The sequence below is a fragment of the Ambystoma mexicanum genome, chromosome 5q (assembly GCF_040938575.1).
Source record: "Ambystoma mexicanum isolate Mex_15411 chromosome 5q, UKY_AmexF1_1, whole genome shotgun sequence".
NCBI lineage: Eukaryota > Metazoa > Chordata > Amphibia > Caudata > Ambystomatidae > Ambystoma > Ambystoma mexicanum.
Genome location: NC_090933.1, coordinates 944,359,504 through 944,379,626, shown reverse-complemented (window position 1 = coordinate 944,379,626; position 20,123 = coordinate 944,359,504). Strand labels below are relative to the sequence as shown.

At 47.5% G+C, this 20,123-nt stretch overlaps 1 protein-coding gene across 2 annotated transcripts in view; it reads left to right on the top strand.

The window, feature by feature from the left end:
* AZIN1 (antizyme inhibitor 1) overlaps positions 1-20,123 on the top strand; it is a 1,159,916-nt gene that overhangs the window by 252,467 nt on the left and 887,326 nt on the right. For both annotated transcript variants that reach the window (XM_069621462.1, XM_069621463.1), the window contains exon 3: positions 10,298-10,496. In XM_069621462.1, the coding sequence (XP_069477563.1) occupies positions 10,395-10,496 (102 nt within the window). In that variant the 5' untranslated portion in view covers positions 10,298-10,394. The remainder of the gene's footprint in view (positions 1-10,297; positions 10,497-20,123) is intronic.

Genomic DNA, 20,123 nt, shown 5'->3' with positions numbered 1-20,123 from the left:
GGTCCTATCGAAAAACAGTAAATCATCCGCAAAACTTAGCCAGTTCAATGCAATAATACCCAATTTTGCAGGAAAAATCACTGCCTCTTGCCATTGATCGTCTAAATCCAATAAGTAGAGGTTGAACAGGACTGCAGCAAGACTGCAGCAAGATTGCAGCCCTGTTTCAGTCCGATCTCAGTCGGAATGGGTTCGGTGAGTACACCAGCCTTGGTAAGTCGGATGCGATATGTTGTATGGTGGTGCAGAGCCGCTATGATTGAAACTAACTGGGATGAGAAACCAAATTTAATCAATTTATTCCAAAGTAGCTCTCTGATTACTGAATCAAACGCAGCAGTAAGGTCCAAGGCCGCCATGTAAACACAACCGGCCTTGTCTAATTTGGTTTGCTGGTACAAATGGGCAATAATAGTTGCGTTGAGCTGGCAGCCCATGAATCGTCGAAAGCCAGTTTGGAATTTGGATAGTAGGTTAGACTGATTAATATATTGGTTAATGGCTTGTAGTAGGAGATTTGTGAAGATCTTAGCCGAGGCATCCATAAGAGCAATCGGCCTGAAGTTCCCAGGGTCAGTCATTGGCCCCTTTTTATAAATTGGGTTAATTATCGCAGAGCACCAGGAGGCGGGGATGTGCCCAAGATAATAAATAGCGTCAAATTTGATTTTAAATAATGCTGCCCACATTTCCGGATTAAGCTTGATAAGACATGGCAGAATGCCATCTGGTCCTGGTGCTCGCGACCCCTTAGATTTTGTGATGGCCAGATGTATTTCCTCATTAGACCAAGGACAACCCTGGAAAATGGGACGAAATGACGATCTCCCCTCTAATATAAATTGACTAGGCATAGCAAATTTTACTCTGATATGATTTACCCAGGAAACAGTGGAGATAGCTGATTCCTCAATCTGCTCGGCTGTGCCAAATAGGGTGCGCATAGTCACCCATAAATTCCTAGCGTTTTTAGAAATTAAAACAGCCATGAGATTCTGATTCTTAATATTGAAGAGCTCATATTTCAGCCGTTTTATTTGGGATTTATAGCATTTATTAATCTCCGCCTTAGTCTCCTCGTAATCACTGTCAATCTGTTTGCAGAAACCTAATTTTCTGATTCGATACCGTTTTTCTTTCCTTAGATCGACAATTTTTTGACTATATTGGTGTTGTTGTTTAGGTGGATGCCTGCACTCAGACGCTGCCGTCAAGTTTGACATATGCACCGTTATTCTAATGGAATTCTGGACCTCTTGCCACACACGCATAACACCTTTACTCTCAACACTCACTTTAATCAACGGGTCCTCTAGAATTGCAGCACTAAATGATTGACATCTTCTAGAGGTCCACTTGATTGATAACCCAGCCCGATCATGGGCAATGGCCCGTAAGTTGGGCTCCACATCAAGAAATAATGTTTCCAACTTCAATTTAGTTTTCAGGGCTAAATGATCCCCTTTAAAAAGATTAACAATCAAAATTGGATCAACTAGATGTAACCATCCTGTGGAGACAAAGAAATAGTCAATCGTTGAAGAATAGAGATCTCGTGCCCATGTATGATAAGGTCCTGCCTTGAACGGAATCAACTGAATGTCCCAAAGCATAAGAAACTCCACCCACCTTACACCATTCGCATGTGATTTCTTTCTAGAGTCAGATTTACAATGAGTATCTGCCGTAAGATCATCTATACAAGTGGCATTAAAGTCACCCCCTATAATCACGTTCAAGTTTGCTTTGGTCATAATGATCTCTTCAAAAAGGGAATTTATGCGATCTGTTAGGGTTTCAAAGGAAGTCACCACCTGATTCCAATACAAATTAATAACAATAAAATCTTGAAATCGGGATTCCGTACTTGACATTTCCACAACCAGTAAAGCCTCATCAGCCCACAGCAGATGGGAGATCACTTTCAGCTTTTTATCAATCAGGATCGCCAGACCCCCAGCTGGACGTCCTAGTTGCCGCTTTGATGCCGGCTGATAATAGGAGTCAAACCCTTCCAGAACTACCTCACCCATAATCATAGTTTCTTGGACCAAGCCGATCCCTGGACGAGAATCACAATCAAGTGCACCATTCCACGCCCTTAGATTAGAGCTCCCACACGAGTTCCATGACAACAGGGACAAACCACGCTCATCCTCCTATTTTTTACCCATCGCTATTGGCGGTTTAGGAGAAGTTGATGACCCCTTCCCCATCATCCCTGATATTGAGGCGGCAAGATTCATAAATTGCTTCAATACCTCTTCACTGATCTGCGGTGTCGATCCTTCCACACTCATGGTCTTTGGTTGCTCCGGGATAGTTGCAATGTAAATTTCTGCAGATTCGTCAGAATTAAATATACATGGAAATAGCCCAAGTAATTCTAGGTCCTCCCTTTGTGCCCAAATTAATCGTGCAATGATGTGAGAGTGTTAGCCACAAATCATCCTCGTGGGGTTGTTATGGGACAATCGAACCCATTCAATGTCGTTGCTTCTGATAGTGCGTAGAGCTGGGATCGCTTGGAAAGCCTTCAGCATAGCTGATCTATTCAAACTTATTCTGGCAGAGGGTGGTTGCTTAGTTTCCCAACCCATAATGGGGGGCATATCTACGGTTAGGGAGAGTATCTTATCAGACAGTGCCTGTTCATATACATCGGGGAAGGTTGTATTCTCTATCAACTCTCTTTCTGAGGGCAGTCTGTCTCTAGCCCTACATTTATTGCTGTTACCTGATGAAGAATCACAACTGCCATTCTCATAATTTCCAGTAATTGTTTTCAGCACAGGTTCTTTTACCTGTGCGTTTGCTAGCAACTCCTGATGTTGATCATTTTTAGATAATTTACCCTCCTGCTTTTTTTCTCCACTTAACAGTAACTCAGTGGGTTTAGTTGGTATTTTAATCATCTCCCCTGATTTTTTCAGGGGTTTCTTAGAGACTGCTTCCTTAATTTTCTTCGATGCCTTTTTCATGTAAAGTGCAGGGAAGAAGCTAAGGAGCTCAGTTTGCTTATGGTTAGATAAAGACACCTCCTCTATCCGATCAGGGGGATCTAGGTCATTAGGCATTATTCGTTTCTCCTTCCCATTACACTTCTCAACCATACTCTGGTTGTTTTCAATATTCAATAGCGCCCTAGACTCAGAATCAAGTTGCAGTAAATCTATCTTTTCCTCGTCCATAGATGTTTCTTTTATCTTAATCTTAAACGAGTCAAGAATAGAGTTTGTCGCAAGGTGATTGGTAGACTTCTTTAGGTTTTTTGCTTGTTTAATTTTACGTTTTGAAGCTCTCAATAGCAATCTCTTCTGCTTTCTTGAAAGTACCGGTTCATGGCATAAGTCTTCAGCCTTCTCTCCATCTAAGACATGATGGGCATTCTGTTCATCGTCTTCGAGATCAATTAAGTTGGTCAAAGCTGATGGACTATCCAAAGACTCTACTCTTATGGAGTTAGACCGCGGTCCTATGGAGTCATCCATCATTACCGTCGGACCATATTGACCATTTACTGGTTGCTGAGTAGAATTTATCTTTTGGATCGTAGTCAGAATCTGTTTGATGGCCCCGGCATTAGCCGTTACCAGCTCTAACAGCTGATTCAGGGCAGGATTAACAGGCTCATTACTCTTTCTTACATCAGAGGCCATAGCTTCAGCAAAAGTGGGAAATGGTTGGAGCCCTATTCTTATATCAGGCGATGTTTGTGAGGCTTTAGTACATACCGTCAGCGCATTACCCACTTTTAGTGCACTATTTAACTCGCCTATGGTTTGTGACGCTTTTGAACTCATTTTAGGGACATCCCCTTGTTTGCCCTTAGTCAGGGCCGCCACCGCCTCACAGGTAAACAAGAGCCCCTCAATTCTATTGATTTTGGCCGATAAGTCAATAATAACATCATGCGTATGCATCAATTGCGCATGAGTATATTCATGTCCTTTATCAAGCAAATTGAGTATTCTGGATAGAACTGGGAACTCAACCCCAATATCTGATATCTCCATTAGGTTGCGTTCCGCTTCCACTTCTAGTTGAGATAAGCTCGTTTTAGGGTCGTCATGATGTAACGACCATGCTATGTCTCCAACTAATAAATTGGTGATTGAATGTCTACCAGGAGAACTAATGTCTTGATTAAGGACCTCCTTATCATTTTCTAAATTTGCTGAGAAATCGTCGAAGCAGGCATGTACCAAGGCTTGTGTCCCAGGTACATAGCCTGGATCCGCGTGAACATGTACATCTTCCATGCAGTAATTGTGGGCTTTGACCGGGGTTGATGGGCCTCTTGAGAAGCGCATTCGCTTATCCAAAAGTGCCTCAATAGCCGGGGCAATGATAGACACGTTTGTGAATCTTGGTTTAGTTGGTTTTATCCCCATTGTGGCTAACAAGATCTTTTTGGGCGGAAGCCCCAGACCCTCACTCGGCCCCTCATTCTCATCATCATGATTCATTTCAGTTAGCTTATAAGTATCTGATAGAAGGGGGGCATTCGGCGAGGGAATTAAAGGCAAAATGACCCCCTCCTTCATTGAAAGCATTCTTTTTTCCCCGACATCCTGGGGTACATGCTCACCCGCATATCCCAACACTTCTTCACATTTAGATGTTCCTACCTCATTTGAGCAGTATAATTCCTCATCTACAATGGGGGTCCCAGACATATTCGAGTGGTTACCCAATGATTGGTTTAGATCCTTGCTCTTCTCTCCACGTATCTTCCTCCCACTATGCAGCCCATTCACCATTGTCACTGTGTCTAATAATGGTAAACCAATCCCGGCCGCCTGCCACCCGCGAGCAGTGAACAGTAAACAGTAAGTACTTTACACGGTGCGCGCGCGAGTGCGTGGGCACAAGGCTTTAAGTAGGAAGTGAGGCGGGTGTGAGTCACACTCGAGGAAGGGACCCAGGGAGGAGACCTAAGTGAGATAAAGAGAGAAAAAGAAAAGCAAGAGGCGACTTTCAGTAATCCCACAAACTCTTTGTTGCGCAGCACCAATGGCGCACGTTGACTACGTAACGCTAGACGCTACACACTCAACGCTAGACACTTATCACAGTAGGCAGTCCAGCTCATTAGAGCATTACAGTCACCTTGATTTAGCAGGAAGCCAGGCAACCTTGGGGTTACAGATTAAGACGTCCTCCAGGCGTTACTTGTGCAGCCACGCTCCTTCCAGCAGCTCCAAGGAAAGAAAAAAAAAAAAAGTTTCGTTTTTAAATAGAAACTGGAGCAGGGGCAGCACGGCAGCAGACCAGCACGGCAAGCCAGTAAACAGTACTTTAAGTACTTTACACAGTTATTTTGCCACAATACCACCAACTGGTTGTGATCACTCTCTGGCCTCTCAGTGATTTTAAATGATTTCACTTTAAGAGAGGGCTTCCACAATGGCATGATCAATGGTTGATTTCCTACCCCCACACTAGGATGTAAATTCTGGAGCAGCCGTTTAGTTCAACTAGCAGGTAAGAATGCATCAACTGTGCATTTACCTTTACTCTTGCATCATGTATTTGGTTATTTAGCTTCCTTCTCGGAACGCCTAGAATGTCCATTTGTGTCATCTCCTGCCACTGGGTTAGTCCCTAATTTGGCATTCAAGTCCCCCTCTAACAGCAAATTACCCACCGGCACTGATTCAGTAGCAGATCTTATGGGACATTCTTTCCCAAAAGTACATGGCTCCGGAGCTTTTGGAGGAATATATACACTTATAATGGAGAGAAACTGCTTGTTCCTTTGTACCAGGCAGCAGACACCAATATACAGTGCAAGGACATTTGCCTGCATACATTTTGCAACAAGCCATGAAGATTGCTTCCATACCGACATTGCCAGCCCCTGCCTTTTAAAGATTTTTATGCATTTACTGTAAAAATATCAAAGGCAAGGAAAAGATCCTCTCGTAACCTAGTATTCTCTAACCATGTTCCTTGGAGGCAAATGATATCGAAGGATCCTAGCCACTGAATCCATCCCACATCAAATGCCTTGTTCTTAACACCTGCTATATTCCAGCTAATTATCCTCAGGAGTTTTGCCTTAACGCCCTCCCTGTGATTTGTATTTAGCCCTATAATTGTGGTACTTCTTGCTGCTTTGCTGCTAAGCCTTGTGCAGGAAATCCCTGGCTGCCCTCCCTGCACACTGCATTAGGGATTATTCGGCCAAAGATGGTCCATACAATTAGACCATCTCCATTTACTGCAGTCCCATCTAAAGTTCTCCTTTAGAAGCCCTTTGGGTTCTTTCCATGAGCAATCTAGCAATGACTTCTTTGGACAGGCTGCTGGCTTTGTTATACAGTTACCCACCTGCTCCACTTGCGCTATCAAGGGACCTGTTTGTGTAATATGCCAGGTATCAAGCAACTGACAGATCTTAGAGTGGCAGTCTTTACCATTATCCCTCTTACTGCAAGTGTTTCTTTACAATTTAATATGCAAAATCTAATAAAATGATTTCCAAAATTGCAACAGACATTACACCCTCCACAAAACATAGTTGGATAATATCCTCAGTCGAACATTTTGCACAAGATTTCATTTACATCTCATATAGAGGACAGCTCTTTCACTTAATTCTCTTGTATGAGTTATTATTGCTGAGTGTTTTTTCCTTTAAATGTGCATACCAAATTCATCTTTCTCCACCCATCAAGGGGATCAGCCGCCTCATCCTCAATATCAACAGCAGCCCTGCTGGATTTATTATATACATCCACTGATTGCCTTGTGCCATTTCTGCTGGGGCACTACAATACATCTGAGGATGGTGTCCACGTTTCAATCCAATGTGTCTGTCCGCATACAGTCTGTCAAACCCTTATCGTCTACCATGGTTAAGACCTTCTCGGTGCATTGTAGAACCTACCTTTTGGATTGCCTTACTGGTTGACAGAAGTCTGGGCGGCATTATATTTGTGTATTTGTTCATATCACCTTTGCCTGTGAGCACGACAACTTTAGATCTAAATCTGTTAGGACAGAGACATCCTTCTGAGGGGACAATGATGTCTCGTTCTTCCGACCTTAAGCAGCAAGATGCGATCTACCATAGCGGTTGTCAAATTATCTATAATGCTCACGCTGCATTGTTGGAAGGTCATTAGTCCCGTGCTCAATCAAGGCCTGAATGTCTCCTTTAAAGATCCTAAACATATTGTCCTCTTGATGCCCACTCAAAGGATCCCGGTATCTCTCCTTCTGGGTTTCCATTTTCAATTGATTCCTAATCAGAAATGGAGGCATAGGGGATTGTGAGATAAGCAGATCTTGATTGAGACTTGGGACCGCTGGGCAGCTAACCCATGGTCGAAGTCTTTTTCAACCAAGCCATCCTATGCCCCGTTTACAATCCAGAGTTCAACTGCAGTGCCCTCAGGCCTATCCTGTGCACTTACTAGGGATTTATCCACAGCCTCTGTTACTCCCATTTCAGCCATCCCGTCCCTAATTATATGGGTAAACGGAGGAATTGGAGCAAAAGAGCGCTTCTGAGTATATTTAGGGGGCTCAATGACACTGCAGCTTTTATTAATGATAATTTCTGAAGTGCTCTCCAATCCTCATACCTTCCACAGGTTGCTCCCCGTCCCCCTCCATAAGTGCTACCTTGGTTACACAATTTGCAGTATAGAATTGCTTCCAGAATAGCTTTATCCAAAAGGGCTTCATGCACTGCTTTGCGTGCTTCACCTGCGCTTGCAGTACTATCCTTCCCACTTCGGGTCGGTGCTTCCGGGCTATCCAGGAGTCTACCTTGTTTTCCTAGTACTCAGTCTACTACTACTACTACTACTACTACTACTACTACTACTACTACTACTACTACTACTCCCTTATTTGTTTGTGGGATGGTACTTTGGACTCCCAGTTCACGTAATGACACTGCTCCTTCATCAGTGCTGACATTCATCCGTTGTGAGGCCTCCTTTATCACCTTCCCCATGTCTGCCACCTCAATCACCCTTATTGGGCTTGTGAATGGCAGATTACATGGCAGATTAGGTGGATTTTCCAAATGTAACAATGTGACATCAGTAATTGTTAGATTACTGATCATGTCCCTGCTTAACAAATTCTGAGCACTCCTCCAGATATTGGGTGATGTGTCGATGCAGGTGCCTTCTGGCTCTTTAGTGCCCACTTAATGGTCGATTATGTGAGGTGCGTCATCCCACGTATATCCGTCAGGTTTAGTATGCTAGTTTTTCTGTTAGATCAATTGGAAACTTCTAGGCCAAAGAATGATTACTGTATTGCCTTGTTCCCTTCCCGCCTTGAAGCGCTCGACCTGTGCATAAGCGCTATAAAAATAAATAATTAAAATATTCTGTAGGTGATTAGGTAGTTTTTTTCTTCATCCTTGCTGTTGAAGTCTTTCTTCATTTTCGAGACAAGTGTCATAACCGAATTATAATCAATTAAATGCCTTATTCACATTTTCACCACACACAGGCTAGCTCAACAGAGATCACCCCTGATCAGGTGCTTCAGTACTGAGCAGACTTTAGGGCACCATACATGTTTACCAGAGTTGCTAGGTTGATTAATCTCATATAATCATGTAATATATTTACCTTCCGTTAATGCTAGTGCCTGCAGTATCCTGTGGGTGCAGCTTGCACTCACCACCTCTCCCGCTGAATGAGCACTCACTCGCCAACCAGCCTATACTCCGTGCTTGCAATTCTGCACACCCTTTTCAGCCACGCTCACCTGATTCAGCAGCGCAAGCATAGCAAACCAACACCGCAAGGAAACCGTATAGAAAGAACGTTACTGTGCTCTGTTCTCTCCAGGTGTGCGCAACACCACCCTGATCCGGGATGGCTGCTGGCTTCTTGCACAAACACTACACCACTTTCCTGCCCCTTACTCCTTACTTCTCAGCTCACATGCCGCATTATGCTTACGGAGGCCGCCTCCGAGTCACTCTTTCCACAAAGGGGTGACATGACAATTTGGGGTCTTTTATCTAACTCGCCTCTTAGACTCTGGACTAGTTTTTAAATCACTGAAGGTCCACCTTGCGACCTTCTCTGCTTACACCACCTCTCAAAGCAAAATGTACTGGTTGAAGGTCCTGGTAATCAAAGGTGTGAAAAGACTACACACACCTATTTCTAATCCAACTCCCGGACGTGACTTGAATGCGATTCTTACTAAGTTTATGAGAAACACCTTTTGAGCCAATGCACCAAGCTAGCCTTAAGGCTTCTTTTCTCAATGTGTGATGGACCATGGGTGCGCTACACGACACGTTTGGGATAGTGTTAGAGACGCGTTCAGGTTGACTTCTCTTTTCGATTCGAAAAAAAGATGCAATACTCTATGAATACCCCTAGTCAGACTATATGCACAGCATGTACATCTAAGCAGATTGAAGCATTAGCAATACGATATGGCGAGTAATGGATGTAATCTGATGCCACCAGCTTGTCAAGCCACTTATAAAACGAAAAATCACAAGTGTAAAAAGCTAGGGTGATACAAAAGTGTCCCCATTGCACTGCATTGTAAGGTGCTGTGTGTTAAGTCACAAAATGGAAAAGGGAAACCAGTTTCCCAGTACTAGTAGTCTTAAGGATTGATAGATTCCCCATAAGGGAAGTGAAGCTGAAGGATTTATTTCCCTTCAAAAAGTGACAACAGGTTCAAAAACAGAGCAAAAAGATGGGGGATCCATAGGAACTATGGAGGGTAAGTTGCAACAAGAGAAATCTTTCTTTACGCAGAGTACTGTTGGAACAGTGTGTAGCGTCTCCACCAGCTGCGCAGTTTTTTTTTTTTTTTTGCTGGCTCTTTCTGCTGACTGTCAGAAAACTTGGATTGCATTTTCTTCAAGAGAGATATAGGGGGGTACAAGTTGGTACTGCACATATATAAGCAGGCACTTTAGGAGGGAGCAGCAATTGGGGCCATCTCAACTTCCACTGTTGTTTGGGGTAGGACTTGCTCTGGCTTTCACTTAGATGGACCTGCTGAGAGGGGTGCCTAGCCCCTTGTGACGGGTCAGACAATTGACCTTGTCACACAATGCTCTGAACAACTGTAGTTGGCAACATTATGCTTATTGTTTAGTGGCTTGCACTGCTCATTCGTTTAGCATTTACAAGATTGTTGAAAATGTTTACCGTCACTGCTGTCCAAATATTTCTTAAATGAAACAAAGATCAATAATGTATTACTGAATTAAAAGAAAGTCAAATCACATCTGTTTATGCTGAATTTGAATCAAGCTATTTAATGTAACCCCATTCCTGTTTTGCAGTTTGTTGCATATTTTAAAATTCCGGATAAACCGCTTCTCGATTCTTCATTTGGTGTTTCTTGTTATATGATTATAAGTTTGGACGACAACAGCTGAGATGAAAGGATTTATTGACGACGTGGATTCATCCATTGGTCTTCTGGATGAGACTGCAGCTTTCCAAGATGTTATTGATCACTATATTTATGAACACACCCTAGTAAGTATCTGTGCTCACCTGCTAATTGTAAGGTATGCATTTTCTACCAATTACTAATGCACTATTCAAGTGCCACAATGTTTTACTCCTTGTGCAGACAAGGCATACGTCAAGTAGACAAGAAATCAGTACTCCTGGATTTCTTTATTTTGAGATCGTCCACAGGTTTAAACATTTCAAGTTGTAAATTGCTAGCCACACAAGTCACTCAGCCTCATTTGAGAAAAAAGGGCAGTCTTATAATTGCATACAGATGCAGCTCGAGTATGGTGAATTATCTTCTGCTCAGTGTATCAAACCTTAAGGACTCAGACAAGTGAACATGTTGGAATGTATTTTTATTGAAATTAAAAGAAAACTCACTAACCGTACTACTAAAAGGGTGTTCCCTTTCTTACTAGAGGTACGAGCTAAATAAAACAAATTCTAACTGGGACATGGTATACTGGCTTGGTGTTCACTGCCCAATTTGATTCGCCACTTTATCAAATGTGATGCTGGGTAGTTCACTTTCTCACTGTGCCCTCGATTTTTGCTACCTTCTAAAATTGCAGCGGTCTGCTGAACTCTTCCTTTACTTTAAGACTCACTTATGCAGAGCGAGTTTTCCCATCATGGGGTCTGTGTGGGAAGAATTTTACTTTTGCATTTCTCATCATGGATTTCAGTGGAACCCCCTGTTTATTTTTCCATGTTTTGCACCCTGGCTGACTTTTTAGGTATGAAAAGCCTTTTTAGGTTCACTTACCTGGTGAGCTCATTTGTCTTGGGGCTTCCGGTAAGCCTCAGTGCTATCACTTCAGTGGTTCTGATTCCTAGTCATGTTTTTCTGTATTGTTTTACTGTAGTGCGCACACCACCTTACAGGGGTGCTTTGTGTCCCATTTTGTCTGGCAACCCTTTTTTATGCCTTGTATGATGTGCTTAGGACAGGCTGGAGGCAGGAACTCTTGTTTTTTTATCTTTCTTTGGTGCACTTTTATTGCTTAATGTTTTTTGAGTACCATATACTCAAAATGGATGCACCATATGATTTGAGCGTTGACCTTTAGTCTTCTTTCTTTTTGGCCATCTTCCTGCCCTCAGGTCAGGATACTCCATGCAAGGGAATGCATGTCAGTCCAACTTGGACTTGTGTCCAAGGGCCTCTGTGTGACTGAACTGTTTGAATCCTGCAGATTCATCACTGATCCCCGCACCTAAAGTCTCCTCCCATGTGGCTAGGTGAAGGCAGCTGCTACCTGATCCTGACCCTGTGGGTGGCATTATGAGCGAGGATCACATGGCAGGAGATGGCAGTCAAGGAGATGTGGTTACTCCCTAAGGAGAGAGATGCAGTATTCTTCTTTTTGTGGGGATGAGGATCCTACTATTCCCAAATACCTTATGGCATGCTGTCACCGCACAAGACCCTCCCATATTAAGACCCAAAGAACATTATATGAGAAATCACCTAAATGGAATACTTTTTAAACCTTAGAAATCCATGGGTCACGTGATGTACCCTGATCATAATGGTTCCGTCTTGGGTAAAAGTCCTGAACACTGTCATTGCACATATTCACATAATATCTTCTGTTTCTGATAAACTTAAGTCCAACAAAGAATTGAAACAAAATAGCCTTGGATAGTTTAAAAACATTATGGACTTCATTTCCCATAACTCCTATGGTACTGGGACGAGGAAATTGAGAGCACAGTCAATGTGGAACATGAACAAGCTATAGATGCAAGCTAGTTTTCAGAATCATCAACTGTGCGGGAGATTTGAAAAAGGGTGCATTTTACTATGCACAGGTGGAAGGAGGGGAGGAGATGGTCGCAGGAGTGGCAATCCGCAGAGGATTCTGAGCAGAATATAAACTCTGAGGCGAGGTGTGCTGAAGGAGGCAGGCACCCCTGTAGAAGCGCTGCATACCAAAGGAGAGAGACTCGGGTAGCAGTGTGCTGCTGCAGGACCCGACGAGACACGTTCTTGCAGAACAATGGTTCCTTTTGGCGGAGGCGCGAAAGACTGACGCAGGAACCAAGAGAGACTGTGTAACTGGTGCATTCGGCTTGGCGATGGTCCTCTGTTACAGACACACTTTAAACGGGTGAGTCAACCAAAAGAGGTTGGGGGGGGGGGGGTGCCCGGGAAGTGTTGGGAATTTAAAGGGCACTTTTAGGCAATTAGAATAACGACTAAGTGAAACAGAAGGGTTAAAAGGGTACAGTTCTATGTCAGTTTGGCAAACCCTGAAACCCATGTTGCCACAAGTAAGCCTGCAAAGGAGCAGTTGCTTTAAAGGAGAAAAATGTCATTATAAAGATTGTTGTTGAAAGAAAATATTAACTTTATCATCCTGACCAACTATTGTACTAATGGAGACAATTGCTTTGCTATCCTGACTGTTACATCCTTTGAATGGATTGTGACCTCCCATGTATTCCTCGTCTTAGATATATTCGTATCTTCAGCTTTGCTGCTTTGGAATTATTTTTCCTACCATGGGGCGCTGTGCTTGAGGTTGCAGCATCGATGTCCCTGGAGGGCTGCCATGGAGTGCAGACGTCATCCGCAGTATAAAGGGTTTGCGTCGCGCCCATTGAATTCAGTTCTGTTTTTCAGACAAAGCTTTGGCTTTGTGTTTACGATAACGGCGCTTCATTCTTTCGACACTTCAGTCTTTCAACAATGTCTTCATCAAATCCTTCTACCCCCAAAACTGCCTTTAAAAAGTGCCAGAAATGCAGGAAGAAAATGTCTATTCTCCAGCACGGGATTTATATGCTCATGAATATTCCCTGTGGTCAGGCTGGGAATCCTTGGTAAAGAAAAAATCAGTTTTCGTTTCTGAACTGTCTTTCTACTAATAACCAATCACTGGTCTCTCGGTCATATTGCTCCCAGCCAATGACTGCCCTCTACCTAAGCCCCTCCTTTGGCAGCCATCTTCAGATTTTTACTGCACGTTCAAGTGTTGGGATTCCTTGTGATGTAGCTCTCGAGCTTTTACTGCATATTGCAGTTTATTCAAAGAGTTTAGTCTTATTTTTCCGGTCAATTCGAGCCTCAAGCTCCACTGATTCTTCTGATCAACAGGGATACGTTTCGGAATTTTCTATGCGGATTTTCGTCTAATTACACTTCTTGGAGGATTCCGGAAGACCTTTGAGGCCTACCCCAATTAGGACAAACGAGATTCGACGCCTACTGGATCCAAACTGTTCAGGAACTGCCCAGGATGTGGATTACAGAAAGTCTTCAAGGAAGATGCGCACTCCCGGTGCCTCTACTGCCTTCATGCCGACAAGTCGCACGTGGAGGACGACTGTGCGTTCTGTTAGAACATGTCTGTCCGGACAATGGAGGACCGTCTTACTCGGCTCACCAACTGGCTGGAGGGGAAGAGCCCACTAACGGGTGAGAAGAAGTCCGAGTGGTGTTCTAAGACCTTTGAGGGCGCTCCAGCAACGGGGGCCCAACAAAAAGCAAAGCACTGTGAGTCCGCCGGCACTGGGAGAGCCGTTGGTTCGGCCTCCTCGGCTGCCAGGCAGGGCACGATGTCACCGACGCCATCATCCATGAGCCAACGCTCTGGCTCAGGGGGAAAAGGGAAGTCTGAGAACCCGGGTAAGCTTTGGGAGAAGCCCCGGTCGATCCCGATGGAGAAAGCCAAGGAGGGGTGGAGGGGGCAGGTGAGGCGGTGACCCTCCCCCTAAGGTGAAGGCCTCAGACGTGCCCAAGGTCGTGAAGGCCCTGACTCACCCGGCAAAGGCCTCGATTGAAGGAGTCGTGGCAGCCCTGGCAAAGGCTGCGGAGGCTAACCCAGTGGAGACTACTTCCGGGCCTAGACTTTCCCTGCCACCCCGGAGGGAAACCTCTTTCTAGCCTATCGAAGACACCCGTGAAACGCTGTGAGGAGAAAGGGGGGGGGCACGGTAGCCCTAATGGACACAGATGCCACCTCAGAGGATGAGCTGGCTGGCGTCAAAGCTAACCTGCACAAGAAGTTCGAGGCCTACGGAAAGGATCCTGACTAGGCGGATGTAGAGAGCAACGGTGGAGCCAACGAGGAGCCGCGGGCCGTGGAGGAAACGGAGGACCCTGCACACCAGTCGTCGCAACCGATACCTACGCCACAGGACAATTCAGGAGCAATCTTGATGGCTTTGCAGACCCTGTGTACGGAGATGAGGACAAGGGTGCCCTCCGCCCCAGGGGACGATCCAGCGGCACCTGGACCGCCAGGGAGCCCACCGAGCTAGCAGGGGCAAATCCATCCTCCCCCTCCCTTCCATCCCTCACCTCCATCCCCACCACCGAGGGATTAGATTGGAACGGAGATGGCGACGACGGGGACGTACGACAGTGGTGACGATGGGACGGATCTCCCATCACCCCCTGCCCGGGCCTTCCCTCCCGATGATATTGGCTCCTTTCACGCCATGATTGCCAGGGCATCAGAGCTTTTCCAGCTATGCCCCGAAGAGCAGAAGGAAGGTTTCCTCTACCAATGACAGGAGGCCAAGAGGAAGATCGTCCTCTCAGTCCCGTTACTGGACGACATCTGGACTGTCCCTGCTGAAGAACCCTGTCATGATCACTGTTTCCAAGGAGCCAGGACCAGCCCAACGTCCTTGGAAGCAGGCCCCTAACCCTAATCCTAGGCACCAGCCGGTCCCTACTGGGACCTTTTGGACCCTGTCCTGGCGCCGGTGGCACCAGGCTCATCAAAACCATCGGTCCCGGCACTGGAAGCGCCGGGCTCATAATTGGTGTGAAAGTGCTTGGGTGGACTTACCTGCAGCAGACCATGCTGCTTACTTACCAGCCACCTAGAAGCTATCTAAGAACAGGAACTACTTTCTTACCTGGGTGGGGCAGCTCCACTCCCTGGATACAGCACTAGAACTCTTCTGGAAACTAACTCTTTTCTTACCTAGGCGGGGCCGTGGAAGAAGACGCCTCATCACTCCAAGGCTATTTAAACCACACCCGATAGATGAAACGTGCTTCGCGTTATTCTGCATCTGCAGCAGAACGCTCACCGAGTGTGTTCCAGCCTTTCTTCTTTCGATCCTGAACCTGCAAGAATTATACTTAACCATTCCTGTATCCAGTCAACATCAGCACCTGCAAAAGACAAGAAACAACAGGTTAGCAAGCCAAACTTTACACGCAGTGCTTACTCACCTGATCCATCGGCAGCGGCCGTGTCTCACGCTGCACCTTCGCCTGCAAAGACAAAAGCATTGTTATACTTACCGGCACGCTGTGAATTCCGGATTTCTTCATTCTGCATCGTCGCCTGTGAAGACAAAGTATAGTTAAAACTTACTAGCATTCCGCTGACTCCGGCGCTGCAAACCAACATCTGAAAGACAAAGAAAAAGACATTAAGCAGGTATTTACTCACGCCCATCACGCTCGTCGCAATAAAACGCCTGCGAATACTCCGGCGTCTCTAACACGAACTAAGCTGCAAGGAAAGAGACAGTTAGAGCGCTTGCCATACTTACGAATTTCCAGGCGCTTCACTCCATCTTCCATCTCAAGAGTCCTGCAATACATAAGGGAAAAGCATTATACAGAGTCTTCAATAATAACGTGCCACGCATTTAAAGACTATAAAGACAAAAGGTGTCTAGAAACTCACCGCTCGTGCAGATAACGACGTTAACCATCCTCTGAATTCAAGAGGCCAATGTTTCACCAGTGAAGGAACTGGCAACGGCACCCTGCACCAGACGCAGATGGAGAGCCCAGCATTCACCTATCTAAGGTGAGCACGTTGACCTGGGGGGGGCTCTACAGAAAAGCTGGGAAGAGAGAGAGAGAGAGAGAGAGAGAGAGAGAGAGAGAGACATTCAACAACCCAGTCCATTAACCCCATATTCTTTCACCTGCAGAAACCTCACTCTTCGAGTTCGACACACAGTGCGAAGAGGTTCGACCTCAGAAGCCAATCGAGCCCTGCACATCACTTTTCGAGTCAGACACCTTCCTGCCAAGACCCGCGCCTCCGTGGGAATCAGGTGAGCGTTACAAACCCGTCCTCGGGCCCTGCAAAGTGGGACCGGTACGGGAAGTAGTACTGGGTGCCAGACTCCGCTCCTAGGTGCCTCAGAGCACAGCCGTCCCCCGATTCGGTGGTCTCTGAGGCAGCCAAGAAAAAATCTGCAGGGGCGACGGCATCAACTTCCACTTCCCCACCAGACGGCGAGGGGAAGAAGCTGGACGCCATGAGACCAGTTATCTCGTCGGCAGCAATGACCATCAATGCGGCCAACGCTCTCGCGATCGTGGCATGCTACGACAGGGAGCTGTGGTTCAAGATCGCTCCCCTCCTGGACTTCTCCCCAGATGAAAAGAGGGCAGAAGCCCTTGAAATCCTGCAGGAAGGAGAGGTGGCTTCGGACCACACCATCATGGTGGCCACGGACATCGCTGACGCCAGATTTCGCCAGATGGGCAACAGCGTTTGTCTTCGCCGGTGCGGTTGGCTCAAAGCCACGGATTTCCGTCAGGACATGCAGACCAGGTTACTGGACATGCCCTTCGGCAGGAACAACCTGTTCGGCAAGGCAGTGGATGAGTCACTGCAGGCCATCAAGGCGGACACCGAGACGGCCCGGGCCCTGGGTTCTCGCAAACATCGGGCGTCCTTTCGGACCTCTGGAGGCAAGTCTCAAGGTGCTGCTAAAGGATTCAGCAGCGGTTCTGCGTCGTACCGCCAGGCGGCCCGCTCCTCGTCGCAGGAAGCCTACAGAGGCCGCAGCAAGACTGGAGGACGCAGTCGTCGCCAAGGTGGTAAGGCCTCGGCGAAGCAAGACTGACATTGGGTCCCCACCCGAGCACCCCGGTGGGAGGCTGGCTGGCGACCTTCATCAGCGTGTGGGAGTCAATCTCCACCGATCGTTGGGTGCTAGATGCCCTGGCCCACGGGCACACTCTGGAGTTTCAAAGAAAGTGTCCCCGTTTACCACCTGTGGCCAGGAAGGAAAACCACGTGCCACAGCTGCTTCTGGAGGTACTAGCAATGCTAAAAAAGGGCGCGATAGAACTTGTCCCGAAGAGGCCTCAGAGTATACTCGCAGTACTTCCTTGTCCGAAAGAAGACCGGCAGCTGGCGGCCCATCCTAGTCTTCGCCGCCTCAACAAATACATCCAGTCCCAGAAGTTCTGGATGGACAACTGGAGGAGGGCGACTTCCTGTTGTTGCTGCACTTGGAGGATGCCTACTTCCACATCCCCATACACAAAGGACATCGAAAGTCCTACGATTCGTGGTCCAAGGGCGGCACTACCAGTTCAAGGCCCTGCCCTTCGGGTTGAAGTCGGCGCCGAGGGTCTTCACCAAGTGCTTGTCACTGGTGGGGGTGCGGCTGCGCCTGCAGGGAATCCACGTATACGCCTACCTGAACGATTGGTTCATCGAGCAAAGTCGAGAGAACTCACCGTCGATCACACAGCGAAGACCGTCCGCCTGATCACGGATCTGGGATTCTCGATCAACTTTGCGGTCCCACTTGGTACCGCCGCAGGACACCCTGTTCCTGGGAACCAGACTCGCGCGGTTGCCTTCACCGTCGGAGGAGAGGACGAAGTCCATCCTGGGCAAGGTACAACGGCTGTTCCACATCGAAGTGGCCAGGCTGATGTCCATCAAGTCCCTGCTCGGCATGATGTCATCGTGCATCTACCTCGTGCGTATGTGCAGGTTGCGGATGCGGCCACTGCAGGAGTTCCTCGACGCCCGGCCCGTTTGATGCAAGCGGCGGGCAGCTTCGAAGACAAGATCTCCCTCAACTTTCCATCAAGCGATCTGGTGGTGGGGCACCCGCGCGCATCTTGTGGCGGGCATGGATTTCCAGAGCCCAGCGCATCAGGAAACTGACGACAGATGCCTCCTTGGAGGGATGGGGATAGCACACCGGAGATCTCCACGCAAGAGGCCTTTGGCTCCGGAGGAGGGGTCCCTACACCAACATCCTAGAGCTCAGGCTGTTTTCTGGGCCCTCTGGTCTTTCCTTCCGTCCCTCAAGGGAAAAGTGGTAAGGGTCACCAGGGGGGCACCAGATCCCAGCCCTATCCAAGGAAGTGCAGGATCTGTGGCACTGCGCCATTCCCCCAGGGATGTTCCTGGTACCGTTCCATCTGGCAGGAATAAAGAACACCATTGCCGACTTGCGCTCTTGCCACGAGTGGGAGCTTTGGCAGAATCAGGTGGATCTCCTATTCTGACGATGGGGAAATCCCTAGATCGATCTATTCGCAACAGCGACGAACACCAAGTGCCGGAGGTTCGCAAGCAGGTTTCCCCAGCCGGGGAGCATGGGCGATGCATTCTCATTCCCCTGGGACGGCCTGTTCCTGTATGTGTTCCCACCGTTGCTGATGCAACTCATCAGTCAACTCAGAAGGTCCCGGTGCAGGATGAGCCTCTCGCACCAGCGTGGCCGAGGCAGATTTGGTTCATGGACCTTCTGGACATGTCGGCCCCCACCCTCCCACCCCCCCAGTCAAACTGCCGACGGACGCAGATCTACTCGCCTGGGAAGGAGGCGCCATCCTACATCACGACCCAGGTTCGCTGAACCTGCAGGCCTGGCTCCTGCAGCACTAGAGTTAGGAGGGTACGAGATCCCAGCGGACTGCAGGAAGGTGCTTGCAAAGGTCAGGGCGTCCTCAACTCTTAAGTGCTATGGGCATAAATGGAAGGGGTTCTCTGTCTAGTGCCGTGCGCAGCAGAATATCAACCCTCTGCGGATTACGGCCCCTTAAGTGCTGCGATACTTGATGTTGCTGGCCAAGACCGGGCTGGCTCATGTCTCCATCAAAATCCATCTGACGGCGATCTCCCGCTACACCAGAACTCTGGGGTGGTTGTTGCTGTGGTCTCATCGCCTGGTGAAGGAGTTCATGAGCGGACTATTCCGCTTGTTCCCGCCGGTGAAGGCTTCGGCCCCGGCGTGGGAGCTCAACGTGGTGCTGACTGGGCTCATGGGTCCACCATTCGAGCCGCTGCATTCAGCACCGTTTAAGTTCCTATCGTGGAAGACAGCGATTCTTGTAGCCATCACATCCACACGACAAGTGGGAGAAATCCAGGCCCTCTCCTGTATACCTCCATATCTGACATTCCACAAGACAAGGGTATTGCCGAGGACGCACTCCTCCTTCATGCCCAAGGTGCCGTCAAACTTCCATCTCAACGAGCCCTTGGTGTTACCTGTGTTCTTCCCGTCACCTTCGTTGCCGGCTGAGAGGACTTTGCACTTGCTGCTGGATGTGGCTAGAGCGCTGAAGTTCTACATGGACCGCACAAAGTTTTCGGAAGACATCACAACTGTTTGTGAACTTTGGCCCTGTGAACCAAGGGAAGGCCCTCTCGAAGGCTTCCATTTCCAGATTGCTCTCTGGCTGCATCATCCACCATCACCGGTTCGAGAGCCCATTGAACCAGAGCGATTGTTGCTACTACGGCGTTCCTGTCTGGTGTCCCCCTGCTGGACATCTGCAGGGCTGCTACGTGGAGGTCGACGCACACCTTCACGAGATTCTACTGCATCGACTGGGATTCCAGGGAGGAGTCCAGAGTCGGCCAGACAGTGCTGTGCAACCTGTTCGCTTGTGAGGAG